We start from the raw sequence: 12,649 nt of genomic DNA, 5'->3' as shown, positions 1-12,649 counted from the left end.
CAGGTGTTGCGTCAGGAAAGACATAACTGGGTGGAACCCACACCACAGGTGTTGCGTCAGGAAAGACAAGACCGGGTGGTACCCACAGCACAGGTGTTGCGTCAGGTGCAGCGAACCCAGGAGGTGGCCACAGCACAGGTGCGTCAAGGATAGAAAACCAACGGGCATGTTACATGTAATGCAGCAGTGTGTTTAGAATCATGTCACTGATCAGAAAGCTCTGATTATTAAGCATCACTAATGAGTGGAACTGATCCTGGACATCACACAGAGGGAAGAACTCTACGTATTGATTGAATACCATGTCACCTAGTTGATCAATCATATCTGAGGAGAGGTGTTTGAGGTGACAAGAGGACTGGAAAAAACCCACTTCAGTGAGATAATGTATCTGGTCTGCTAGTCGAAGACACATGATCAGGTCTTCCAGTTGCCATAGTAACTGGGACAAGGACATGGACAAACCTTGCCACCACACCACATGACATTTTCAAGATCAGGGCAAGGTGGCACCTCAAAAAGTGGTGTAGGCTACCCATTTTCCATTTTTGGCAGACCATCTGAAGATGACTAGACACCAGAAGGGCAGTGTCTCTGGAGACCATTCTGTTTTTGTAGGATAATGCCTCCATGAGGGATTGCATGGTATACACAGTCAAAAGCTCTTCACAGATGGAGTTCACCATGCAGACCATCTACTTCATGTTAAAGTAACAGTTATGGTTTTGGAGATATGGTAAGGGGTTATGATGTTTGGGTAATAGGTTTCAGATATTGTGACACATGAATGAAACTTTAGTAGCAATACAAAGGTGCAGTACTTCTTAGTCAATAGTTAATTACTAAATGTGACCCACTGATCAAAAGGACAAGACTATTACCACTGATGTCTAAACTGTCTAATATAACTGTGTATTTCAATCATAAGACATTATCAGTTGTTCAACACACCAGTATTTTAGTTGTGTTGGTTTTCCTAAAATCAGTATTTCCAAGCTGACACTACTAAAACAAAGGCCCCATAATACCTACCCAAAATGAAACCTCTTCTTAGCATGTTCAAAAAAGAATTTAGGGAACACGCTTACAGGTATTTGTAAATATTTTGTACACAGAATTCCCATCTGGTACTCATCATTACCATGTATGGCCGATTTGAGAGAATAAAAGACCTCTAGTTACATCTGTGAATCCACGTTTTATTAGACACAGATTAGAAACTACGGGCTGTTGTGTTTCCCATTTGCAGTTGTGTGTCAGGGGAGGTGAGTCATCCCATCAGAGGACACTTCTCTGTGTTGTGATCAGCAGATCACTGCTGAGGCTGCTGTCAGTCCAAGGTATGACTGTGCCAGGGTATGCGTGTATGCATTTGGTACTGATGTGAAATCCCTAGGGGTGACTGTGCCTCTGCTCTGCCTTCCGGCGTGATCATTCACTGCTATGTATAGGACCCTTCCCCTGCTTCAGATGCATCAAGGGCTTCAGCCATCACTGCAGATATTCTCCTCAGGTCCCTAGGCACCTTTAGTGTCGGCCTGCATTAGCTGCAGCGCAGAGCTGCCCGCGCTGAACTGCTGAGGTGCTAACTCCTGCACCATGCATTTTTCATGTGTGCATAACCCACATTTGGTGGCCTGTCAGTAATGCTCTGGCAGCCCTGTGATCAATGAGATGTGGCGCCAGGAGGGCCTGGTGGCAATACACATACACACACACACACGCTAGGCCCATTGGAGCGCTGCTCTCCCGTGTTGCCAAAGAGGGGAATCGTGTTTGAACAGCGGGTGAGATGATGTGACAGCAGGTATTTATCTGGACCGTTCACTTAATCAATTGCTACGCTGGGAAGGCATCAAGCCTCTCCTCAGTGGCAGTCGGCATGTAGATGGATCATACATCACAGTTCTGTGTAATGGTGTGTAACATGTGATTTGACTGGCTCTCTGACAGGGTTTTCAGATGAAGCAAATGGCTTCATCAGCTCTAGAGAGTCCACATACTTCAATTATTCTTCTTCAATTATTCAGCCTGAATTTACCCTGCCTACAAAATTTGAGGGCAGGAAATTCGGTTGGGAGCTGCTCCATTGAGAGGTCAGTATGTTTTGATGTGTTCGGGCCAATCAAATTGTTTGGCCGGGCTTTATACCATGATGGACAGATGAGCAATAGTGAAGCAGTCATCCATGTCACCTGAGCACGCTTGAGTTGTTTTTATTCACTATAAAATCACTGCATTGGAGAAGCGAGATATTTAGATTCCGCTATCGCCTCTGACAAAAATATTGACAGCGCAATAACTCCTAAAGACGAAAAGTAAACAGCGATTAAGGAATTTGACATCCTCAAATTATGTGGGCGTGATAAACTGGGTTGGTTTCCAGTCTAGGTTGAAACACGGCCCATAATCAAATCCAAATGGCGTGTTACCAGACTCAATTTCTGATAAGAATTCAAGTCGGGCTACGCCAGCCTACAATTATTCACCATTGTGTTTATTTTTTTCAGATCAAGGCTTGTTGACAATTCAGTTGGCAGTTCAGCTTGAATCATAAACCATCTGTCTTGGTCCACAAGGTCTGGTCCAGTCAGAATGCTGTTATTGGTCTGAGTGTGATGCACTATGAACATGCCAGCGCTGCTTAACTGATGAAGGGAGAGCTCATATGGGAGGGCACGGCTCGCGCTTTCTGCCAACTGACAAAGTCGGTATTAATGCTGCCTTTGTACATCTGCTGCTGAGTGTGACCCCTACCAGCACGCCAGCTGTTAGCGCTGATCTGATCTGGGGGTCCATTATGTTTTTGTTTGTTTTGTTTTTGGTGCAGATCCTGATTGGGGAGCTGACGCGCTTCTTCAACAAGTCAGCAGCCACTCAGGAGAGGACCATCGTGAGTGCAGACTGCTGCTTCTTCAGTCCACTCCTGCGGCGCATCGTTCGCTTCCTGGGTAGGCCCTGCCGGAGTCCCACGACACAGAATACTACGTTATTTATTTGGAAACGTTTTGTTATTTATCCACCGTTGTGGGGATAAAAGGAGGTGGAAGCCCCAGGGATCTCTTCTCATTTCCTACAGGCTTTGAGAGGATTTCTGTTATTGGAATGGCTGGTTTGCAAACAGATAATGTCAAATAAAATACTTCTTTTACAATTTGAACTTGAATTTAACTTAGCTCTACTGAAACGTTACCAATCAACAAGTCTGCTTGAGAAAGTCAGCAACATGCATATTGCTTTTTTGAAAACAGATGGTCTTTGTGTTACCGCAGAGTTATCAGTAGAGTCTGATTTGAATAAATCTAGTGGATTCTCACTTAATGAATTGCTGAACTTTTCTGTGTAACATTGTGTTAATATCCAGTCAAGTTCACTGCCCTGCTGCAACTACTAAAATGTTGCTCTGACTGTTCTTAGAGAATTAAAGGGAAACTTGGCAGATTAGCTATATATATATATATATATATATATATATATATATATATAGCTAATCTGCCAAGTTTCCCTTTAATTCTCTAAGAACAGTCAGAGCAACATTTTAGTAGTTGCAGCAGGGCAGTGAACTTGACTGGATATTAACACAATGTTACACAGAAAAGTTCAGCAATTCATTAAGTGAGAATCCACTAGATTTATTCAAATCAGACTCTACTGATAACTCTGCGGTAACACAAAGACCATCTGTTTTCAAAAAAGCAATGATTTTGTGGGATGGGATATATATATATATGCCCCCTCTGCTGGAGAAGTTGTGCATTATGCTGTTTCAAACTGTGGAAAAAGGTAACGATAAAGCACATGGATTTGTTTACAAGCTAGTGAAATGGTTAGCATAAGTTCGCAGAACAATATGGGTGTTACAAGGTAAGAAACATGATTTAAAATGAGTTTTTTGTTTCTCAATTCTCTTACTGTACGTACACACCGCCGCCGGCTTGAGCTTCCAAAGAAGCTCTGGTCGCCCTGTCACGGACGCTTGTCGAAAAAGTAGGCTACAGGGAAGCTTTGGACGCTTTGGCCGCTCTGAAGTGACAGAATTTTACGTTCGACCATGTTCTATCTCAGTGTTTCCCAAACTTTTTTTCTGGAGACCCACTTTTTAAAAATGACACACCATCGCGACCCATTTCATTTCAAATATACCCTGCAACAACCAATATTGTTTTAGGCCACAGGTTCTCCAACTTTTCTATGCCTTCCCCAACCATAGGCCTACATTGCTATAGGATCTAGAATCTAGATTCTAGATAGATAGATCCTGCTTTTAACACGGTTGTGTTGCATTTTGAGCACCATCAGCGTGAAAAGTTGGAAATGACTACTGAAAAGATACGTTTTAATGCGCATCTGAGAGTTTGGGGAAATTCTCGCATGTTGCGCAGTCGTCATTCGTCAGCATTTAAGCTGTTCCTGTATTTCTAAAAAAAAATTGTAGGCTACGTTGCGTTGCAGACAAATGGGTCCATAACACTGTGGACGTCAATTCCGATGTAAACAGCAAATAACTCAAGTCGTTATATTGTATTGTTGTATTATATTATATTGTATAGTCGTTATATCAGAACAAGAGGCTTTTGCGCATAGCCGGAAGAATGCGCCTTTACTTTGGAGTTAGCGAGGTAGAAAACGAGAGTGTTTAAAATGTTCATTTAAATTGTAGCCTAATATAATGCACTGTTGTGCATTTTAAATCAGAAATAAGAATGTGAGGAGGTTGCTATTAATTTTAAAGATTGCATCTACAATCGAAACTATGCAAATTGAATGGCCTTATGTCCGGTCTGTCTGCTACTAGATTTTAATCGGTAAAGTTGAGGAGCTGGTATCTGTTAATGTTCATGCAAATAGGCGGATTCATGTCCCTTGTAGTTTGCAACTGCGAGGTACATGGCAGGCGCCCCACAAAACGGTTTCATTTAGGTAGATATCCATGCTCTGGCACCCCCTCTGCGATGCGTTCGTCCCCCAGTTTCATGTGCCAGTTTCATGAGCTTTTATGACAAAACCGTGATTGTGCTAGTTAACAAACTACATCCTAATAGAAAACTGTTAGCTTTCCTGGTATCAAATGACAAATGGTATCAGTTAGGCCTATAACACAACATAAATTGTGCTGGCGACCCAAATAAAATCTCCTGCGACCCAGACTTTGGGAAACAATGTTCTATCTTAATACTTTATTTAAAGGCCGTCTATTCGATTGGTTGCTGGTTGATGGTCGCTGAACCGCGTCATAGCTCATTACCATAAAGTTGACTGACTTTCAACTTTCTGCTTGACGCTCAAGACGCCCAAAACGCGACGCCGACGGATTTGCCGCTTCTTGCAGCTGAGAGAAGCCGGCTCCCATTGAAAATGAATGACTTCCTGACTCTTTGGAAGCTCAAGTCGTGACGGTGTGTACGTACAGTTACCGGGACGGTATAGTCCCAAAGTTGCAAGGTTGGTTTTCCGCCTGGGGACGCTAGGGGGAGCGGGGAAAGTCACTATTTTAACCAGAACAGGTCATTTAACCATCCAAATGATTTCTAAACAGGTTTATTTTTTTGGCCTTTTATGGCTTTAATTGACAGGATAGTAGAGAATGACAGGAAGTGAGTGGGAGAGAGAGTCGGGGTGGGATCCGGAAAGGACCACAGGGCGGGAATCGAACCCGGGTCGCCGGCGTACGGTGCAGGTGCCCCAGCCAGTTGCGCCACGGCTGGGGCCTAAACGGGTTTATTAAGTTGAAATAATTGCCAAATTCTCCTTTAATATAGGTGACTTTCTGATGCTTCTGACTGTTGTATTTCCCAGGTGTGTACTCCTTTGGCCTCTTCACCACCACCATCTTCGCCAACGCTGGCCAGGTGGTGACAGGAAACCAGACCCCCCACTTCCTGTCCGCCTGCCGGCCCAACTACACGGCCCTGGGCTGCCAGTCTCCCGTGCAGTACATCACTGAGAGGAGAGCCTGCACGGGAAACCCCTACCTGATCGCCCACGCCCGCAGGTCCTTCCCCTCCAAAGATTCCGCCCTCAGCATGTACTCCGCTATCTACACCGTGGTAGGTGCCCAGTGTGGAAGGGGACATTACTGATTTGTTAGATTTCACAAGATATTATCACAGCATGTTGATTATATCGAAGGTATAAGCAGTCAACATTCTTAAAATCCTCCTCATCATTCATGATTGTATTTATATGCAGATGCTTCTTGTGTGTGTGTGTGTGTGTGTGTTTGTGTGTGTGACAGATGTACGTGACAAATGTGTTCCACACCAAGGGCACACGACTGACCAAGCCGACGCTGTGTCTGACGGCCCTGTCTCTGGCCGTGCTGGTGGGAGTGGTGCGGGTGTCGGAATACCGTAACCACTGGTCAGACGTGCTCGCTGGGTACCTGACCGGAGGATCCATCGCCGCCTTCCTGGTGAGAAGCCACAAGGGTCCAGCCCTCTGGCATTCAGCGTCACTGCCAACTCATGTTGCTCAGCAGCATGGGGAGATTCAGATATGGAGTGGTTTCATGCCACTTGTTTAGCAGAAATTTTTTCCAAGGATTGACCACTCAAAAAGTGTCCACTACTCCCTCACTGTTTTAGTGGTACATAAATGAGCATTATCAGTGGCAGGCATCGCAGGGATTCTTTCATCATGTCTGCATGCAGTGTGAGAGTGTTCTAAACCATTGTTTCCCAAAGTCTGGGTCGCGACCCACGGGTGGGTCGCAGGAGATTTTATTTGGGTCGCCAGCACAATTTATGTTGTGTTATAGGCCAAACTGATACCATTTGTCATTTGATACCAGGAAAGCTAACAGTTTTCTATTAGGATGTAGTTTGTTAACTAGCACAATCACGGTTTTGTCATAAAAGCTCATGAAACTGGCACATGAAACTGGGGGACGAACGCATCGCAGAGGGCGTGCCAGCATGGATATCTACCTCTCAAAATGAAACCGTTTTGTGGGGCGCCTGCCATGTACCTCGCAGTTGCAAACTACAAGGGACATGAATCCGCCTATTTGCACGAACATTAACAGATACCAGCTCCTCAACTTTACCGATTAAAATCTAGTAGCAGACAGACCGGACTAAAGCAGACAGACCGGACATAAGGCCACTCAATTTGCATAGATAGTTTCGATTGTAGATGCAATCTTTAAAGTTAATAGCAACCTCCTCACATTCTTATTTCTGATTTAAAATGCACAACAGTGCATTATATTAGGCTACAATTTAAATGAACATTTTAAACACTATTCCTGTCGTTTTCTACCTCGCTAACTCCAAAGTAAAGGCGCATTCTTCCGGCTATGCGCAAAAGCCTCTTGTTCTGATATAACGACTATACAATATAATATAATACAACAATACAATATTACGACTTGAGTTATTTGCTGTTTACATCGGAATTGACGTCCACAGTGTTATGGACCCATTTGTCTGCAACGCAACGTAGCCTACAACATTTTTTTTTGAAATACAGGAACAGCTTAAATGCTGATGAATGACGACTGCGCAACATGCGAGAATTTCCCCAAACTCTCAGATGCGCATTAAAACGTATCTTTTCAGTAGTCATTTCCAACTTTTCACGCTGATGGTGCTCAAAATGCAACACAACCGTGTTAAAAGCAGGATCTATCTATCTAGAATCTAGATTCTAGATCCTATAGCAATGTAGGCCTATGGTTGGGGAAGGCATAGAAAAGTTGGAGAACCTGTGGCCTAAAATAATATTGGTGGTTGCAGGGTATATTTGAAATGAAATGGGTCGCGATGGTCTGTCATTTTTAAAAAGTGGGTCCCCAGAAAAAAAGTTTGGGAAACACTGTTCTAAACAACTGCTCAATTTAAGAGGAACTGCTCAGAGACTGCTGTGGCAGCAGGTTTGTACAGAGAGCAGCCCAAGGAGCCGGATCACAGAGAGCAGTCCAACACAGGCACACCGAGCTATGAGCAGAAAAATGCTTCTTGGGTCGCTGTGTCTCTGCTGGAAATCTGACTTTCCCCCTATTTTTTAGAGTTCTCTCTCTCTCTCTCTCTGTTATCCTAACCCCACTTTCTTTTTGTCTCTTTATATCTAGCCTCTATATATAGATATTGATCTCTCTGTCCTCTTTCTTTTTCTTTTCCAGTGATAGTAATACTGTCATCAGTTTAGAAACTTCAATCAGCGTTGGCTTTAATTTACCCCAGTGAGCTGAAGCCAGCTAACCACCTCTCCCTCCGCCCCTCTCCCACCCTCCCTGCCCCGTTTCCAAGGTGACCTGCGTAATCAACAACTTCCAGCAGACGCGGCGTCCGGCCGTGGTGCCCCTCCCGCTGAGGCCGCTTCCCCCCCAGGCCACTCTGAGCATGCCCGCCGTCACCCTGCCCCGTGTGGAGAGTCCACTCGAAAAGTTAAGTGGCCTTCAGGTAAGGGGCAGGAAAGAAGAGCGAAGGGGAGTGGGTGGGAGGCGGCATACAGGTGAGCGTCACCTGGGGCGAACAGATTATCCAGATTGGCTTGGTCCCAACAATCTCCACTCAGTAAACTCTTACAGTGTGAAGTGAGGTCATATGAAGAGTATCTAGTATGTCACTTTAAGTTGCTTTATTAGCATGACTGTTTAGATACAGTATTGCCAAAACTCAGTAAAATACAACAATAGACTTAAGAAAATACTTAAGAAAAATAAAATTACAACTCTGTAAAATGGCTCTAAAGACCACCAATTTGTGTAGCTCAGTAGACACAGTAGCTGCCCGCGGTTTACATTCTCTGTCACTTTTGTGCCGTTTTCAGATGCCCATGGTCACGTGAGTGTCACTAACCCGTCCCCTCCTCCCTCTCTTGCCGCTCCCTCTTCACAGGCTCGACGGGGTCCCTATACTGAGATCACATGACCATCAGCCTTTCCTGTGCCCCGCCCCTCCCGACGTCCTTCTGCACTCGCGTCGCTGCATCTCCAGCGCAGTCTAGACCTGCCCTCTGACCGCGCCCCCCTGTGTGCCGCACACCCCCGTGGCCGACCCCCCCTGCTCCGCTCCTACTCAACTCAGGTCTAGACAGAATCCCCTCCCATCTCACACACACACACACACACACTCCCCCACATCACACACACATATCATATCTACGCCCGTCTGGACTTTAAAATATTCTTACAGCAATACAGTTGAAATTTGTATTATATTCGTCCCCTTCACCTTGTCCTCCATTTCACTCCCTTATGTCCTTCCCTCTTGGATTTTTCTTCTTACGTGAAAAAGGAAAAGAAGTCGCCAGACTATGGAATGAACTCCAGCCAAAGTGCAACTTCTACTAAAAAGCATTTAAGGTTTTATTCGTTTTGAATACTGCACATGGAAAATACAATGAGCACGGCACACAAAGCTGAAACGAAAACAACAACATACGGGGTCCAAAACAACAACATACGGGGTCCAAAACAACAACATACGGGGTCCAAAACTGAGAAAAGACAGAGCACTGCTAATGGACTCTTCCTGTTTTACTGTTGCCAATGTCACCTTTGCCTGTGGAAATGGCTAAAGAAACAACGGCTAAGAACATTACATGGACAGTATGGAAACAGCAAACTCAGACTGTTTTTCTTGATTTTATTCAAACCAGAAAACAACTATTACACTATAGGTAGAGTTGTATAGCAGAGACACTGTGGTATCTTTACATGATTTAAATAAGGTTGAGTAGGTTGTTTTCTTGTTTTTTTGTGTGTGTGTGTTTTGTCAGAGTATCGCTTTCCTGTTAGTATTCAGATGCCCCTCGTTCATGGCACCTGTAGCTCCATCCAACATTCCAAACCAGACCATTCAAGTGTCAATACCGTATAGACAAGACGCTGGATAAGTATTATGGGAAATCCTGAATTAGATGGATGTAATGGACTGGTATGACCAGTAGTAACATAGTAGGCATGCACAAGCACATTCATATACACAAACACTGAAAGACATTTTCCCTGTTCTGTATACAAACTCATCGCAAACTTGGTTAATTGTTTTATTCTCCTATTGATGTAATTGTTTCATTCCTTGATAGCTATGATACGTCTGTTTTTTTTACCGTGTTCACAGACCTCACTTGGCATGGACGTTTTATGCTGATGTTAGTTTGAGCAAATGTCTTTTCTTGTTTAACGCTTCCCTTTTTGAGACAGCCTGTGGTGTAGCGTGGGCCGGCGCTCTGCTCTGCTCTCGTCATGTCATGTCTCGCCCCTCTGCAGCTCACCTCCTTTGTGTGACACTGATCTCCAAACCACATCTATAACCACATCACATCCATCTGCACAGAAAGGAGAACCCTTACACTTTTGTTGTCTTGGCCAGTTGCTCAATGCTTTTACTTTCACACACCTCCTTCTCTTTCTTTTATCCATCGAAGTTCATCAGGGTATTCTCCTACCCCCACATACACACTTTCTACTTATGAACCTGTATAATTTGTTTGATACTTTCATCAGTCTAGTGTGTGTGTCACTCAAAGGTCCATTAGAGGAGGCAGAAGAGGACAGGGGGCCATTTTACCACACAAGGCTACAATCCCCTGCCTCTCACCCTCTCCACACTGTAATGTTTGTAAAAGTTTGTAAATACATTTCTTTTTCAAATAAATGGCTATTTTATGGATACAACGCTTATGGGCCATGTAAAAAAAAATCCCACAGTGAATTTAATATACATTTACATAATGCCGGTGCAGTGGAATGTGAGAAGTTGAACTGAGCTGTTTCATGAGCACAGAGGGACCAGCATAATCATACATTCAACAAATTCATAGTGTTTACACTAAGCATTGCAGACAGAAGCATTGATATGACCCCAGGGCCTCTGCTTAACTCAGCATACAGCCTTGTGTCTTCAGATGAAAATAGCTAAATAAACCTGTCTAAATAGAAAGGGTTCAGATGTTGTTGTACCCTTGCAGGACTAGTTTATGAGTATACTGCCACCTAGTGGAAAAGGTTTGACAACAAGCTTTAGTTGTGTGCCTTCACACAAAAAGTGATTACTACCGGGAGTTTTAAGTCCTTTTCATCTCCAAGGTATTGATGTGACAACAATAATACTTAATAATTAAATACCTGTCATTACAAAGGACTCCACAATTCGTTACAATAAAACATATGTAGCCACACCCTGAGAATCGGCTTGTGGCTTGTCAGTCAATTTATGTTGACAGTCACTCGGTTCCGGAAACACAAAGGCATGAAAGGAAGGAACTACACTGAAGAGGGAAGAGAGGGACTAAGTAGATAATGCATGCTTCCGTACTCTTTTGCAACATTTAGTAGAAAACAGCTTCTGCTGTCCTTTCCCATGACTGACTTGGAAGTCCTAAATCTACATTTTGGCAATACGACATAAATTACAGTATTTTCATCAACTGCCAGCCTTCGCATTCTTTAATGTGAAAAATATTGTGGGGCCAGCGTCAGGAACCTACAGAAGAGTCTACAGAACATTTCCAATAGATCTCCACTGAAAGTTAAAATTATTCTCTAGAAATATGTCACACTATCAACACAGTGACCCTATATAATCTCAAGGTGGCACAGAGGTCATCACAGAGACAGTAGCAGCACAATTGTTAGAGACACAGTCCACAATTTGTTCCTGGTTTCACAAAAGGTTGTTGATATTTTCGCTCAACAGCCAATCACAATGACATCCCTCCCCTCTATGTACCTGAAGCAGTGTTGATGGTTTATGGTTCAGTCTGAGCCTCTATGTGTCTCTTATTTACAGAGTATAACACACGAACAGTGAAAGGACAACTAGAGGACTGACTTGTAATTCACAAGTTGACAATAGTATCATATTGCACCTGGCTATGTTTTGCCGATATACCTCTGAAAAGGTTTTGTGCTTGGTACGAATGTAACACTTTCAGCAGTGAAATACTGAATTGCTTAATATGACAAGCCATGACAAGCTAGGTGCATTTCACAACTCTTGTGAAAGAGTACCCCATGGGTCATTTAGACTTATCTTACCTCTGAGGAAGGAAACTTCTCTTACTAACTTTTTTTATGTAGCCGAAGAAATTAATTTATGATCCTCGAATTGTGTCAACCAATGCAGTGTTGCAGTGTGAAAACAATTCAGGACACTGATCAACTCTTTTCCCTTGTTATCACTGTTCCCCCTTTCAGCTATACACAGACTCCACAGATGAGCTCTTACGTCACTGTCTCTACCTGGTTGCCAAACTTGCCCTCTGGTGACAGAAAAACACAAGTTGGAGAATCAAGAGTGCCTTAGGTGTGTGAATGACAAAGGCAAATATCTATGGTGTGTTGTATTGCAAATATAGAACTTGTAAAACAGAGGTAAGACAGGCTTGGTCACTTTTTTGTGTATCATAGCTTGTTCTCAGGTAGTGCAAGGTACTTAAGGAAGCACTCACTTAGGGATTGAATTACAGCACTGGGTTATAAAACATTTCAAAACTAAAATTAGTGCTTTGAATCTCTTAAATCAGCTTTTACTTTCCCCTCACTGAAGGTAACTGGCCTTGTTGTGACAAGTCTTGCTTTCTCCACTATCATTTCATCTTCTTACACAGATGTTACACAGAGTCTGACCGAACTAGTTAAAGGAGGGGGGGGGGGACAAAGAGAAAAGTGGGATTGGGGATAGTATGAGGAGTAGTAACC

General features: G+C 43.6%; 1 protein-coding gene across 3 annotated transcripts in view; it reads left to right on the top strand.

Annotated features, from left to right (window-relative positions):
- Positions 1-10,610, top strand: part of plppr2b (phospholipid phosphatase related 2b) — a 41,091-nt gene extending 30,481 nt beyond the window's left edge. For 2 of the 3 annotated variants that reach the window (XM_076294569.1, XM_076294586.1), the window contains 5 exons: positions 2,831-2,951; positions 5,797-6,047; positions 6,236-6,412; positions 8,250-8,386; positions 8,841-10,610. In XM_076294569.1, the coding sequence (XP_076150684.1) occupies positions 2,831-2,951; positions 5,797-6,047; positions 6,236-6,412; positions 8,250-8,386; positions 8,841-8,949 (795 nt within the window). In that variant the 3' untranslated portion in view covers positions 8,950-10,610. Of the gene's footprint in view, positions 1-2,830; positions 2,952-5,796; positions 6,048-6,235; positions 6,413-8,249; positions 8,403-8,840 lie in introns of all 3 variants that reach the window. The other variant, XM_076294578.1, reaches the window with a different exon arrangement.
- The last annotated feature ends 2,039 nt before the right edge of the window (positions 10,611-12,649 follow it).

This window comes from Alosa pseudoharengus, unplaced genomic scaffold (assembly GCF_046254945.1).
Source record: "Alosa pseudoharengus isolate Yale_2024_CS ecotype anadromous, Long Island Sound unplaced genomic scaffold, YU_APseudo_1.1 YU_APseudo_1.1_scf_1, whole genome shotgun sequence".
Taxonomy (NCBI): domain Eukaryota; kingdom Metazoa; phylum Chordata; class Actinopteri; order Clupeiformes; family Clupeidae; genus Alosa; species Alosa pseudoharengus.
Note: the sequence above shows the minus strand (reverse complement) of the source record. Positions and strands in the feature narration are given on the sequence as shown.